Genomic DNA, 17,160 nt, shown 5'->3' on the forward strand with positions numbered 1-17,160 from the left:
GCATAGCATGCATCTCTAAAAGTAGGGAACACTTTCCCATTAACAATTCGTATCTCCTCGAATGATCATGGCCCTTTAACTTTGAGTAAAATCCTAAAAAAATTAGGTTCGCTCAACGCAGGAGAAAGAAAATGAATCCTCCCAGCAGTTTGGTATTTTATACGAACTTGCCAGCATCTTTTCTCAAGTTTCCAAACATACTTAGAAAGGTAACTCAATATATGCCAGCTTTCGAGCAGCCACATCGTTTTCGTTCAACTCCATCCATTGCATAAACATTGAAGAAGCAACAGAAGGCTTACTTAGAACATTATCAATGTCATCATCTGCACCATAAACAATATTATGTTGACCAGGTAAATGAAAGGGCAGCCTCATAACAGCGGGATACCTATAATGAACCTCGTTTGAAAATATTCTCCAAGTTGCCTCACAGGTGGATATGTACCTACAATCATAATATTCCTTGATCTCATCTCTTGGCTTCTCTTGTTGGCATTGATCACCATCACTATAAACAACAGCAGTAGCCCTATCAGGGCCTTTATTAGTATACTTGAACAAATACTTGACTGAACCAGCTTGGTTACACCACTCGACATTGATGTGTGCTTGATATCTTTTTAAAAGGATTTTGTTATATGGAATAACACTTTTGTTGTCTAATCTGACACCGGATTTTAAAACAGTATGCCCGGTATCTCTTCTTCTGTATATCGGAAAGCCATTTGAATCAATTGTTGTATGAGATGTAAAACTCTTGGGAAAGCTTTTTGAACACCTCTTGTTAACCATGCAAGGACAGTTCAAATTAACATTTCCACACGGACCATGAATCATATAATCAGTCACAAGAGAATAAAGTTCAGGATCTTCATCCTTATCTTTATCTGGAATCTCAGCAGAAATAAAGGGGTTTATCTGATCTACGGTAGGAAGTTTGTGATTGGCCTTCATGAATAAACAAATGTGAGCATAGGGCAGACCACGTTTTTGAAATTCAACTGTATAAACAACTACAAATAAAAGGGGAAAATTATCAGGTGACTGGTAAATGGGATAAAAATTAGAATAAATACGTTAAGGTTTAAGAAAAAAATAAATACATACCAACATTAATATCACGTAAAAATTTAGAATCCTTTAGATCTTTTGTTAAAGAATCGAGCTTCATCCTAAACAATCGGCACAATATATCAGGCCTATCTTCAGCTTTAATGGTTGAATCCTTAAGAAATCTTTTTACTTCAGGCCACTTCGGATTACAGGTTATAGTTATGAAAAAATCCAAGTAGCCATACCACTTACATAAAGCCATTGCATCAAGGTAATTTTGCTGCATGAACCGAGAACCTCCGGTAAATGAAGAAGCTAAAAGAACGGGCTTCTCGGTCTGTGATAATGAATCTAAACCACCCTCTTTATGCCTCTTGAGATTTTCAAACGATTCACAATGAAGATTCTTTTGTTGCCTGCGTATGTGGTTTAGTCGTTCACTTTCAATCATAGTGTACGCATCAACCAAAAATTGTTGTAACAATCTTCTTCCATTTAAAATTAATGAAAACCCATACGTTCTGTCTTGGATTCTATATGCAAAGAATTCCCTCATTGTACACTTTGGTTTTATTTTCTTTTTTGTGGACATAAAATCTCTGTGGGGAATATCAATCCTATAGCCATCAACACCATATGGGAAAAGTATAGGATATTGAAGTGCAAGATAGGAAGGATGCAACTCACTAATACGCTGTAAAACTCCAGATTGAGTTTCAACAACTATATCGCGATGATCTATAGACTCATTCACGTCACCGACTATCAACGCAGCAACTTCAGAAGTGGACGGTAAATTGTAGGTCCGACCATCTTTATCTCTTTTGTAAATAAGTCTTAGTTTAAGGTTAGCTTCAGAGGGCCCATGAAAATTGTCTCGAACCTTCCTATATGTCTGAACCAACATATTTTGTGAATCTAATGAATCCCTTAAATATTCAATAATTTGAACATCAACGTCTTTATCAGTAGACGCTGACGGCTGGGTTGGATCGCTGAGAACATTAAAAGAAATAAATCAGTAAATAAAGTAACATTAGAATTATATTTAGTACTTTAATGTTAAAGTAATAGTATAATTAAATTTAACTTACATAAATAATGTCTGCCTATTTGTAATTTCATTTTCAGTATCATATATGTATAGCTGGGAGAACTTAGGCTGTTGTCCATTACTTGGTCTTAGACTACCCATGCAATGGTAATTTTGCCCACTTATTCGATAAATGAATGGAGCGTTACCCTTGTTGATTTTGTGATCAACCTTTCCACGCATCGATGTAAAAGAAAACATAGAATTGTATCGTCTAATGTTTTTTAGGAAAAACTTGCTTTTGTCACTGGTGGAACGAAACAAATCTTGATAAGACGGGTGTGCATCTTTTAAAGCAGGGAACTCCACTTTACCATAACCGTAGCACAAACTATAAGTTAGCTTTTCCAAAGTGATACGACCTTTACCACCTTCAGATGTCCACAATTTAGCACTACAAATCTCACATATGAGAACTTGGTCACCGTGATCCAAATAATCTAATAAATAAGCATTGTTATAGATCATAATAGTTTTTCAAGAAAGCAATAAAAAATTGAAAATAATTTAATTAAATTTCAAACCGTTAGAGATTCCTTTAAAAGGATCTTGATCAATACATACAACCGAAGAGTCATCATCTGAATCCAAACTGACCATAGGTATAGGATTTTTATCATGTGGCTTGTGTTTTAGATTGCGTTTACCAGATGACAACCTTGTTAAGGAAGATATACCACTTAACATGGAGTGATTAGTAGTTCTAATGATGCTTGATTGTATGGAGTAACGACCACTTGTAGGTAACAGTGAATGGCTACTGCTAGCGACATCAGAAACTAAAGAAAATAAAACACTACAAATTAGTAGGCCAAAATTTCTTAAAAAATTATAAGATGAGAAAGAAATAAAGAACAAAACAAATACCTGACGACAAATGATGTAAGGAACTTGAAGCATTTATAAAGCTGGAATTCTGGTTTGAATTGTTTGATATGTTTATAACTTCTGGAGGTTGTGAAGAATTTTGTTGGTAATATAAATTAACACCAACATTCATGAATGATGTTGTGTTGTTGGACTTCTTACTAAGTAAAATTATATATAAAATATTATAAAGTAAAATTTTTTTACAAAAGTGTTATACAAATGTCGCAACCCCCGACCCCTGCCCCGGGAGGCGGGCGGCCGCGGCCTACTTAGAGATGGTGGTATCGGTGTTTATCATTAATTTGGCAGCGGAACTTTCATCAGCACCGTAGTTAGGAAATATTTTATGAGAGTAAAACACCATATTTTTATAATAATAAATATATTGGGATAAACCTAAGTTTCCATTACAAACATGTTTTTAGGGATAAACCCTAATTTATTGAAATAAAACTTCTTTATTTAGGTAACTTTTATAACCACTTTTCCAAGCCTTCAGTGCTCTCCAGCTGGCTTCTATTTAGCTTTCACATTTTGTTACCTGAAACGCGTTTGAAAACATTTTATCAGCAAGAAATACTGGCGAGTGAATCCGAGTTTAATCAAAACAGGTTTTATCATTTTACAGCATTGAGGGTGATCTCGCAATTACATTTGTTTATATTTCTACCTCAATTACCACCCACGGTACTGTCAACCTGACTTGTGGTCATGTTACTACTCACAGTGTAGTAACAAATTTTGTATACAAAACCCCAACATATCAACGATAATACAAATACTCAATCACTGTTAAATATAATTTGAAACAATTGAGGTTTTGTAAAACCAATTTACAAAAAGAGGAATTATTCACATTGCTATTTTAGGTACTTTCCTGTGACTTCCTGGTTATAATCTATCAAATTTAAACAATGCACACGCGTTAGTATAATAACCCAAATTTACATTAGTTATACCCTCCCTGAGACAGAACTCCAACAACTGAGTCAGGCAGAGCCTCGACATGCGTTACGGAGCACTAGATCAATCGAGGAGCGTATCTAATACGTAACCGGGGGTTATAATACTTACAACGAGGCAGAGCTTCGCTAATTAGGGGGGTATAATACCCGGGAATTACTTTAGCTATCAGAGATTGAGAGAGAATAAAAATTTCTGAACTAATTCGATTGAAATGCCGAACCCCTCCATTTATAGGGCTGTTCGGCCGGTTTCTCGCACCCCGCGACGGAGACAAAGGAGGCCGTGTTGCCCCGCGAACTAGGCTAGGGTAGGCCCTAGCTTGGCTAACTCGGTTACTAGCTTCGCCACGTACTTGACACGTGGCAGCTCAGGAGGCGGCCTGGTGGCTAGGCGCTCGCGCCCCGCGAAAGATCAGGAGCAGTCTGTCGTGTCACACCCCGACCACATAAAACATCAAATCGTGGTGGAAACGTCGGGGAGTGTTGTAACATAATTATTGTTTCACAACCATGGAATTAAAAGTTATGTTTTATTTATCAAACAAAAGGATTACATTGTCTTAAACGAAAGGAAACAAGAGTATATAACAAAATTAAACTAGTTCTATCTTCATTTTTAAGGCACTAAGGCACAGGTCCGCCCTAGTGTGTCACAAACATCCTAAGCAACAGCTCCTGAAAACACATGTGAAAATAGGTATGTCAGCATAAAAATGTTTGTGAGATACATAGGTTTGAAGAAAATAGGATTCATGACTTAGGTTTTAAGAAATGTTTAATGAAAATTAGTCATGAATCTTGTTAAGTGTTTTCTTTTATAAATCATATGAAAATTCAATAAGAAAATCAGATTATATAAAAGAAATATGGATGGTTAATTAAATGTCCAATTAAAATGAGTTGTATAAAATAAACTGTTTGTAAATCAGTGTCTTGTGAAAAATGTGTAATGTCTAAATTGAAATAATTCAAATAACGCTACGATATGTAATATCATACAAGCACTTATATATAGGAAGTACCAGCGGCGTATCCACCATGCTTGTATCATATTACACACGCCTCGTTACTTAAATCACTTACCCAAACAAACCACCAATGTAAATTGCCCATGTAAACCAATTGTCAAATATTTATGTGTGGGAAAATGTCTATTATCAAAATGTCAATCATGTAATGTGTAAACCAATATCAAAATGTATATGTCAAATGAAATGTGTAAACAAATATCATGTATGGCAAGTGAAATATATCAACTAGACCACATGTAAAAATGCACAAAACAAGGTATTGAAGTAAAACACAGTTTAAATCAAAGTTATGTTTTGTTGTAATGCATGCTACACTGATACAAACATCTATACAGTGTTGTGAAAATGCATACATTCAAGCCTTGTGACTGTGGCGATAAACCTTTAAACAAATTAAAGGTCTATCTGAGTTATGTTTATCAAATTCGGTCATTCCTTCCATCCAAACATACCTAGGATGTCATGAACGGGAGTTGTCAATTCCTATGGTACCACTACCTACTACGGCACGGCCAATGTTAATGAATGTATTTTGGTCCCATTTAAACAAACCAAATGTCATACCAAAATGTATGCATGTGATGTAAAACAAATGTACTAAGTATACAACAAATGGACATACATAGCATGTGACGTGAAACAAATGTACTAAGTATGCAACAATGAATATACATAGCATGTGATCTAAAACAATGCACTAAGTATGCAATAAATGAACATACATAGCGTAAAATGTAATGTAAAACAATGTACTAAGTATGCAATAAATGAACATACATAGCGTAAAAATGTAATGTAAAACAATGTACTAAGTATGCACAAAATGGACATACATAGCATAAAATGAAATGTAAAACGATGTACTAAGTATGAAACAAAGGACATAGATATCAAAAACACAATAAAATCATGTACTATAAATGTACTAATGAACATAACAAGCATTGGATATAAAAACATGAAAAGCACGAAAGTAACAAGTAGGCACATGTGTTTCACCCCAAAACGTTTGAAAAGCAGAAAAAGAGAGGACTATGTACTCACTTGAGATTGCCTAGAAGTCCTAGAGTAACAACCAAGCAATGCTAGAGATCACGGAATTAAACGGCACCTAATATAGGTAACTACGTTAATAAACCGGACCTAAATCGGAGGACCGGATAGAATGAGGGTTCGTAAACCAAATGAGTATGGGAACTCATGTAATATGGTTTAACAAAGCCTACATACTTAAATGAAACCTAACCTAAGTGCTTTTGACCCATTACGACCCGTTTAGGTAGCTCACGCTACTTTAACGCGTCGTTCGCGTAAAATGCGTTCGGAATGCCTAACTAGCCCTATGACAAGTAAAATATGCCTTAACATATCTAATATTGTTGCCAAATCAGTTTAGATGTCAAAAGTTATGTTACATATGCTTAAAATGAATTTTGGTGCAAAAAGGGCATTTTGGTAATTTTCCTAAGGCATATAAACTACCTATCATGCAACTACCTAACGTCGTGACCATAAGGTATAACCTCAGAAGGTTATTCCCTATGCAACTATGGTCACCTAATGTGTTTGGTCGGATCCTAATGATCGACCAAATGGGTCGGGTTCAAAAGTATAAGCGATTCATTAGATCGCTTACCTTACCACCCTATATAAGCACAAATCTAAAAGTGACGAGTTAAAACATGTTTAACGAGTTTAGAAAACAGGTTTGGTATCAAAACAAACGGTTTTGATACCTAGAAGTAGTTTGGTTACAAAGTACGCAAGAATATGCATTTTGGCCGAAACTACGACTCGTCACTATGCCTAGATAACGTGGTAATCAGTAGGTATAGTCACTAGGGACTATAACCATCGTGATTACGCTCACGTTATGAAGTTCAAACAAACTTCGCATTGACTATAAACTGGTCAATGCAGAAAGTCAAACGCAGCTTGACTTTTAAGCTAAAAAAACGCATAAAAGAACGAAGGAGAACTTACAAAAGGTCCAAAGAGATTTGATTCCAAGTATTCTCAAGTATGAAGTGATAAAACACCTCAACTTAGAGAAATCTCAGATCAAATGTGAGTTTGAGAATGAAATGGTGGGGGTATATATAGATTTGGCACAACCGTTAAGATCGTTCATCGTAAAACAAGCTTCGATCTAGGCCTTACACTTGCACCCATTGTTTTCTAAAACCATGGGAGCCCCTAATATGAGCCCATAGTATTGTAAAAACCATTTGCAAGTGGAAAAATCGGGTAGAACAGTTGTAAACAGCTGGAAAAACAATTATGTTCAGGTCTGACAGTACCACGCAGCCCGCGTAAGAGTCTTAGGGGACTTACGCGGCGTGCCTGAGCTCCAGTTCAGCAAACAAAGTTTCATAATGTGCAGTTTTGGTCCAGGCATGCATTTCAATCCATATTTGACCCATTTAAGGCCCGTTAAGCCAACTTTAAGGACCTAAAATGATGCCCAAACATAGTGGACATGAAAGATGCTCAAAAATATGCCGGATGTCGGTTCGTTTGGTCGTACGATCGCGATATTCGCTTAATTGCGACGAAATGCGCATGAACGCGAAAAATGATCCAAATGACGTGACTAATGGATTTTTCTTATGCCAAACACTAAAATAAAATATTTTAATGCTTACATAAATTTTTGGATGTCCGGATGTATTCAGAACGTAAGATATGCGCGAAAATGCAAACTTATGCACTTTTTGATGCTTTTAGTCCCTGAATGACCAAAATGTTTATTTTAGCAATACCGAGCCCCTCAAAGCCTATTTCTAAGATATGTAAAGGATATTTAGGGTATTTTTAGCTTATGATCAAGTTCCAGAATATCCGTTACAGTACGAATCGGCATACTTTCGCAGTTTGTCGAAATTGGTCCCTATAAGCGAATAAACTTGATTTTGCCATACCAAAGCCTTCAAAACTTATTTCTAAGTTATGTAAAGGTTCTTTAAGGTATGTTAAGCATAAATTGATGTTCCGGAGTGTTTGTCGCATTAAACTGATTATGTTTACGCACCAGTTTGCGTATAACTCTCCAGAAAGCGATATAGAGTTTAAATTTGAACAAAAACCAAAACATGAAAAATATCAAACATAAACAAACAAACATTGGAATCAAATAACATTATTTCATTAATAACTGAACTGTTTACAATGATTACAAGCACAGGTGTCACAGTCTCCCCTACTTGTGGAAATTTCGTCCCGAAATTTATTTAGAGGAAACTCGTGAGAACAGGTGCGGATACTTCGCCTTCATTTGATTTTCACGTTCCCAAGTAAATTCTGGTTCATGTTTAGATTCCCAGCGAACTTTGACCAAAGGAATGCGCTTGCGTTTAATCCACTTGACTTCACGGCCCATGATTTCCACAGGTTTCTCAACGAAATGCATCGTGTTATCGACACGAATCTCATCAAGTGGTATGTGGAGGTTCTCATCAGCTAGATACTTCTTGAGATTGGACACGTGAAAGGTTGGATGAACGTTTCCAAGTTCAGGAGGTAACTCAAGTTTGTAGGCTACCTTACCGATTCTTTCGACCATCTTGAATGGTCCAACATATCTAGGTGCAAGTTTTCCTGTCTTTCCAAATCTGATCACACCTTTCCAAGGTGAGACCTTAAGTAATACACGATCACCGACTTGAAATTCCTAGGGCTTGCGTCATCGGTCCGCGTAACTCTTTTGACGGCTTCGAGCTGTCTGAAGGTTATCGCGAACTTTCTTAACCTTATTAGTTGTCTCTAGAATGAGGTCAGGTCCAGTAAGCTGAGCCTCACCGATCTCATTCCAGCAGACTGGTGAACGACATTTTTGACCATAGAGAGCCTCGAAAGGAGCCATGTTGATGCTGGAGTAATAACCGTTATTGTAGGAGAATTCAATCAATGGAAGATACGAATCCCAACTACCACCAAAATCGATCACACAAGCTCTAAGCATATCCTCCAAAGTCTGGATTGTTCTCTCAGATTGACCATCAGATTGCGGATGATAAGCAATGCTCAGATTAAGTTGGGTCCCCATAGCAGATTGCGTGGTTCTCCAAAAATGAGACGAGAATCGAGCATCCCTGTCAGAAATAATGTTCAAGGGAACACCATGTCTAGATACAATTTCATCCACGTAGATTTTAACCAGCTTGTTAGCGGATAGATCCTCACGGATCGGCAAGAAAAGTGCTGATTTTGTAAGACGATCAACAACTACCCAGATGACATCATGACATTTCTTAGTGCGCGGAAGTTTGGTAACAAGATCCATAGCAATGTTTTCCCATTTCCAAACTGGAATCTCTGGTTGCTCCAATAAACCAGAAGGATGTTGATGTTCGGCCTTAACCTTAAGACAAGTAAGGCATTTTGAAACGTACAATGCAATGTCTTTCTTCATACCAGGCCACCAATACTGAGTACGAAGATCCTTATACATCTTGTCTGAGCCAGGATGAATAGAATAATAAGACTTATGAGCCTCATCCATAAGCAAGGTGCGAAGATCATCTTGGCCTGGGACCCACAAACGGTCCATGAAATAATACGATCCATCGTCCTTTAATTCAAGATCAGGCTTAATGTGATAGGGTAATTCCTTACCCATCAAACTTTGTGAAACACAAGCATGTTGAGCCTGAGAAATGCGAGTTTAGATATCAGATCGAGCTTGAATATCAGATTGAACACGAACACAATGAAGCTTGACACGTTCTTTACGACTCAATGCATCAGCCACGACATTCGCCTTACCAGGATGGTAGCGAATTTCGCAATCATAGTTGTTTAGAAGTTCAACCCAACGTCATTGCCTCATGTTGAGTTCTTTCTAATTAAATATATGCTGAAGACTCTTGTGGTCAGTAAAAACCACACATATTGTACCGTACAAATAATGTCTCCAGATTTTGAGAGCGAATACCACTGCACCTAACTTAAGATCATGAGTGGTGTAGTTCTTTTCGTGTATCTTCAACTGCCTTGATGCGTAGGCTATGACTTTGTTCCTTTGCATGAGAACAAAGCCAAGACCCAAATTTGACGCATCACAGTACACGACAAAATCATCATTGCCCTCAGGCAAAGATAGAATAGGCGCATCACAAAGCTTCTGCTTCAAGGTCTGAAATGCTTCCTCTTGTTTGTTTCCCCATTCAAAGGGTTTGTTCTTCTGAGTTAGAGCAGTTAGGGGAACTGCAATCTTCGAGAAGTTTTCAATGAAGCGGCGGTAATAACCCGCAAGACCAAGAAATTAACGAACCTCAGTAGGAGTAGTAGGCATATCACAATCCTTAATCGCACTGATCTTGGAGGGATCTACATGAATACCTTGTTCGTTGACAATATGCCCCAAAAATTGAACTTCCTTAAGCCAGAATTCGCACTTGGTGAATTTGGCAAAAAGTTGCTCTTTCTTTAGGAGCTCCAGGGTGAGACGAAGATGTTGCTCGTGATCAGCTTGCGTCTTAGAATAAACCAAGATATCATCAATAAAAATGATGATGAACTTGTCCAAATAAGGCTTACAGACCCTATTCATCAAGTCCATGAAAATAGCAGGAGCATTAGTCAAACCGAATGGCATAACAGTGAACTCATAATGCCCATAACGAGTGCGGAAAGCTGTCTTGGGAATATCTTCTTCATGCACACGAAGTTGATGATACCCAGGACGAAGATCAATCTTCGAAAAACAAATAGCACCCTGTAACTGATCAAAGAGATCATCAATGCGAGGTAGGGGATATCGATTCTTGATGGTAAGCTTATTAAGCTCACGGTAATCGATGCACATCCTGAAAGATCCATCTTTCTTCTTGACAAAAAGAACGGGAGCACCCCAAGGTGAAAAGCTAGGACGGATAAAACCTTTATCAGATAGCTCTTGAAGCTACTTAGACAACTCTTGCATCTCAGATGGTGCAAGACGATATGGAGATCTGGCAATGGGATTGGAACCAGGTACAAGATCAATACGAAACTCGACTTGGCGCGCTGGGGGTAAACCAGGTAACTCTTCAGGAAACAACTCCGGATAATCCCGAACAATAGGGATATCTTGAATAGATTTACCTTTGCCTTTGCCTTTATCTGCTACGACATGTGCCAAGAAGGCCACATAGCTCTTTCGCAGATACTTCTGAGCTTGAAAACAAGACATAAGTTTGAGGCTACTAGCAGGTTTCTCACCACGAACCTGCAAGATCTCACCTGTCGAGAGTGGAACACGAACAATCTTCTCGAAACAAACTACCTCTGCGTGATGCTTGGCTAACCAATCCATACCCACTATAATGTCGAAACTTCCAAGTTGCATTGGCGTGAGGTCGATGGGGAAAAGATGGTCGTTAAGGTTCAATTGGCAATTCTGAAGAACAAAATCAATAACAATGGGTTCACCACTAGCAACTTCTACTGTCAAAGGCTTTCCTAGTTTCGTTCTAGACATGCGAAGCAATGGCTCAAAAGATAATGACACAAAACTCTTATCGGCACCTGAATCAAAAAGAACAGAAGCAGATTGATTATTTACAAAGAACGTACCATTGACTACTTCATTGTCTGCTTGGGCCTCTTATGCATTCATGTTGAAGACTTGACCTCGAGCCTGAGCCTGATTCTAATTTACATTAACCAGCCTTGGACACTAGTTTCGATAATAGGTCAGGTCTCCACAATTATAGCACGAACCAGGAGGAAAATGAGGTCATGCAGCTTGTGCTTGCTGTTGAACAGGCAGTTGAGCAGCCTGTTGAGCTGGATTACGTGCTGCCTGATTCTGAGCAGTACGATAAACCTCAGCGAGATGACTTGACTTCCCACAGTTAGTACAGAAATGGCACGGAAGTTGTGGCTGATGGTGACTATTGCATCTGTTGCACAAATGTGCATTTCCCGCATACCGTTTCTTTGTTGGAGGCTGTGCGGGCTGATTGGGAGCTGCCTGGTTCGGTTGGGCAGTGGTAGCAAAATTCTGGGAAGCCTTACGCTTCCTTGACCCCTTTGAGGAACCGGATTCCTTGCCCTTCTCGTTTTTACCTTTCTTGCTCTCATCCTTGTCAGACGACTGTTTCTTGCCCTTGTCGCCCTTTCTATGCAGCTTACCCTTTCGAACCTGCGACTCAGTCAATGTCGCTGCTAACTCGATCGCCTGACAGACTGTGGTAGGGTTACTACCAGTGACGATGTCTTGAACAGAGTCAGGCAAGCCATCAATATACCTCTCGATAGCTTTCTCGAGTGGGGTAACCATGGTAGGGCAAAGTAAACTCAACTCCTCATACCCGTCAGTGTATGCTCGGTACTCACCACTATCCTGTTTTAAGTCATCAAACTCCCTTTCTAAAGCCCTTAATTCATGACGAGGACAAATCTCCCTCATCATAAGAGCCCTGAGCTCAGCCCATGTCTGTGCTAAAGAAACCTCGGCACCACGGTCTCTCATAACCCCGTTCCACCAAGTAAGAGCCCTCTTTTGAAATACGCTAGAAGCAAACTCGACTTTACGATTTTCAAGACACTGAACGTGACGAAACGTACTCTCAATGCTCTCGAACCACTGCATGAGCCCAGTTGCCCCTTTAGAACCACTGAACTTGAGTGGTTTAGCCGAATTGAAACTTTTGAAATTACATGGAGCATTCTGGTTATTTTTGGCAATAATGTTTGGGAGTACTGCAGCCATATGCTGCGCCATGATATCTGCCATTTCGGCATTAAATAGCGGATTTTCGCGTCGAGGAGGCATTCTAAAAAGAGGAAACATGAAGGAAACGACTGAGATGATTAGATGAAAAGAATGAGATGATACAAAATTGACAAAAGCAAAGATGGTGGCCATTCGCCCGACACACAGTGACTAATCAAAGTAAATGGGTCAAAAATAATGTATCGCGAAGACATGCTCGCCTATAAGTGAACACTCACCCAAAGAGTTCCCAGGTAAGAGTGACTGGTCCGATTATGCGGATTTGTACGAATACTCTAGCCTTAGACAGAAAACCCAGGGTACAGGCATTCACTCTTCCAGTTTGCACGTGTTCACACTATTTAGAACCCAAAACTTTGACGAGATTTTGAAAACTTGGAAGGCACAAGGGCAAAAGAATTATTCAAAAATGGATAATAAATTTCCAAAATCATTTTGAAAAATCAAAAGGGTTTAAAACCATATAATAAATCATTTAAAAACAGATGATTGATTTTCAAAAATTGTTTCAGAAAACTGGGTTCTTGTTTTTTTTTTTTTTTTTTTTTGGCAATCACCTAAGGATAGGTGAAGTGCGTGTTTTAAGATCTAAACACAAGATAACTTGTGTTGGGGTCCAAGAAACGTTATAGTCTAGGTCAAAGCATTACTAATAACCTAATTCCCTATAACCATTGGCTCTGATACCAACTCTTCTGTCACACCCCGACCACGTAAAACATCAAATCGTGGCGGAAACATCGGGGAGTGTTGTAACAGAATTATTGTTTCACAACCATGGCATTAAAAGAAATATGAAAATTCGATAAGAAAATCAGATTATATAAAAGAAATATGGATGGTTAATTAAATGTCCAATTAAAATGAGTTGTATAAAATAAACAGTTTGTAAATCAATGTCTTGTGAAAAATGTGTAATGTCTAAATTGAAATAATTTAAATAACACTACGATATGTAATATCATACAAGCACTTATATATAGGAAGTACCAGCGGCGTATCCACCATGCTTGTATCATATTACACACGCCTCGTTACTTAAATCACTTACCCAAACAAACCACCAATGTAAATTGCCCATGTAAACCAATTGTCAAATGTTTATGCATGGATAAATGTCTATTATCAAAATATCAATCATGTAATGTGTAAACCAATATCAGAATGTATATGTCAAATGAAATGTGTAAACAAATATCATCTATGGCAAGTGAAATATATCAACTAGACCACATGTAAAAATGCACAAAACAAGGTATTGAAGTAAAACACAGTTTAAATCAAAGTTATGTTTTGTGGTAATGCATGCTATACTGATACAAACATCTATACGGTGTTGTGAAAATGCATACATTCAAGCCTTATGACTGTGGCGATAAACCTTTAAACAAATTAAAGGTCTATCTGAGTTATGTTTATCGAATTCGGTCATTCCTTCCATCCAAACATACCTAGGATGTCAGGAACGGGAGTTGTCAATTCCTATGGTACCACTACCTACTAACGAACGGCATGGCCAATGTTAATGAATGTATTTTGGTCCCATTTAAACAAACCAAATGTCATACCAAAATGTAAGCATGTGATGTAAAACAAATGTACTAAGTATGCAACAAATGGACATACATAGCATGTGACGTGAAACAAATGTACTAAGTATGCAACAATGAACATACATAGCATGTGATGTAAAACAATGCACTAAGTATGCAATAAATGAACATACATAGCGTAAAATGTAATGTAAAAAAATGTACTAAGTATGCAATAAATGAACATACATAGCGTAAAAATGTAATTTAAAACAATGTACTAAGTATGCACAAAATGGACATACATAGCATAAAATGAAATGTAAAACGATGTACTAAGTATGCAATAAAGGACATATATAGCAAAAACACAATGAAATCATGTACTTATAAATGTACTAATGAACATAACAAGCATTGGATATAAAAACACGAAAAGCACGAAAGTAACAAGTAGGCACATGTGTTTCACCCCAAAACATTTGAAAAGTAGTAAAAGAGGGGACTATGAACTCACTTGAGATTGCCTAGAAGTCCTTGAGTAACAACCAAGCAATGCTAGAGATCACGGAATTAAACGACACCTAATATAGGTAACTACGTTAATAAACCGGACTTAAATCAGAGGATCGGATAGAATGAGGGTCCGTAAACCAGATAAGTATGGGAACTCATGTAATATGGTTTAACAAAGCCTACATACTAAAATGAAACCTAACCTAAGTGATTTGACCCATTACGACCCGTTTAGGTAGCTCACGCTACTTTAACGCGTCGTTCGCGTAAAACGCGTTCGGAACGCCTAACTAGCCATATGACAAGTAAAATATGCCTTAACATATCTAATATTGTTGCCAAATCAGTTTAGATGTCAAATGTTATGTTACATATGCTTAAAATGAATTTTGGTGCAAAAAGGGCATTTTGGTAATTTTCCTAAGGCATATAAACTACCTATCATACAACTAACTAAACGTCGTGACCATAAGGTATAACCTCACAAGGTTATTTCCTATGCAACTATGGTCACCTAATGTGTTTGATCGGATCCTAATGATCGACCAAATGGGTCGGGTTCGAAAGTATAAGCGATTGATTAGATCGCTTACCTTACGACCCTATATAAGCACAAATCTAAAAGTGACGAGCTAAACATGTTAAAACATGTTTAATGAGTTTAGAAAACAGGTTTGGTATCAAAACAAACGGTTTTGATACCTAGAAGTAGTTTGGTTACAAAGTACGCAAGAATACGCATTTTGGCTGAAACTACGACTCGTCACTATGCCTAGATAACGTGGAAATCAGTATGTATAGCCACTAGGGACTATAACCATCGTGATTACGCTCACGTTATGAAGTTCAAACGAACTTCTCATTGACCATAAACTGGTCAATGTAGAAAGTCAAACACAATTTGACTTTTAAGCTAAAAAACGCATAAAAGAACGAAGGAGAACTTACAAATGGTCCAAAGAGATTTGATTCCAAGTATTCTCAGGTATGAAATGATAAAACACCTCAACTTAGAGAAATCTCAGATCAAATGTGAGTTTGAGAATGAAATGGTGGGGGTTTATATAGATTTGGCACAACTGTTAAGATCGTTCATCGTAAAACGAGCTTCGATCTAGGCCGTACACTTGCACCCATTGTTTTCTAAAACCATGGGAGCCCCTAATATGAGCCCATAGTATTGTAAAAACCATTTGCAAGTGGAAAAATCAGGTAGAACAGCTATAAACAGTTGGAAAAACAATTCTGTGCAGGTCTGACAGCACCACGCGGCCCGCGTAAGAGTCTTAGGGGACTTACGCGACCCGCCTGAGCTCCAGTTTAGCAAACAAAGTTTCATAATGTGCAGTTTTGGTCCCTGCATGCATTTCAGTCCATATTTGACCCATTTAAGGCCTGTTAAGCCAACTTTAAGGCCCTAAAATGATGCCTAAACATAATGGACATGAAACATGCTCAAAAATATGCCGGATGTCGGTACGTTTGGTCGTACGATCGCGATATTCGCTTAATTACGACGAAATGCGCATGAACGCGAAAAATGATCCAAATGACGCGACGAATGGATTTTTCTTATGCCAAACACTAAAATAAAATATTTTAATGCTTACATAAATTTTTGGATGTCCGGATGTATTCAGAACGTTAGATATGCGCGAAAATGCAAACTTATGCACTTTTTGTCGCTTTTAGTCCCTGAATGACCAAAAAGTTTATTTTAGCAATACCGAGACCCTCAAAGCCTATTTCTAAGCTATGTAAAGGATATTTAGGGTATGTTTAACTTATGATCAAGTTCCGGAATGTCCATTACAGTACGAATCGGCATACTTTCGCAGTTTGTCGAAATTAGTCCCTCTAAGTGAATAAACTTGATTTTGCCATACCAAAGCCTTCAATGTGACAACTGTGCTCTTTAATCGATGAACAATGCAAAACGATGTTAGTTATAAATAATACAATATGTTTTGGTGTTATTATGTGTGTATTTGTGTTTGGTGATTTTACAATTCGATTCGATTCGATTTCAAGCTTTAAATCGCTTTCTGGAAGGTTATACGCAAACTGGTGCGTAAACGCAATCAGTTAAATGAGACAAACACTCCGGGATAGTGAAATAGGCTTAACATACCTTAAATAACCTTCACATAACTTAGAAATAAATTTTGGATGGTTTGCTGTGTCGAAAACAAGTCTATTCGATCGCAGGGACTATTTGTGTCAAACTGCGAAACTATACCGATTTGTATAGTGACGAACATTCCGGAACCTGATCATAAGTTAAATACGCCCTAAATATCCTTTACATAGCTTATAAATAGGCTTTGAGGTGTTTGGTGCGCAAAAATAAACTTATTGGTCATTCAGGGACTAAAAG

The 17,160-nt window shown here is 37.8% G+C and overlaps 1 protein-coding gene across 1 annotated transcript in view; it reads right to left on the minus strand.

Annotated features, from left to right (window-relative positions):
* Positions 1–201: 201 nt before the first annotated feature.
* Positions 202–17,160, minus strand: part of LOC110914289 — a 69,450-nt gene continuing 52,491 nt past the window's right edge. Inside the window, exons 4-7 of the mRNA XM_035984481.1 lie at positions 12,204–12,342; positions 2,151–2,589; positions 1,111–2,051; positions 202–1,016 (exon numbers count right to left, since the gene is read on the minus strand). Coding sequence (XP_035840374.1) covers positions 202–1,016; positions 1,111–2,051; positions 2,151–2,589; positions 12,204–12,342 — 2,334 coding nt within the window. The remainder of the gene's footprint in view (positions 1,017–1,110; positions 2,052–2,150; positions 2,590–12,203; positions 12,343–17,160) is intronic.

Source organism: Helianthus annuus, chromosome 15 (assembly GCF_002127325.2).
Source record: "Helianthus annuus cultivar XRQ/B chromosome 15, HanXRQr2.0-SUNRISE, whole genome shotgun sequence".
Lineage (NCBI taxonomy): Eukaryota > Viridiplantae > Streptophyta > Magnoliopsida > Asterales > Asteraceae > Helianthus > Helianthus annuus.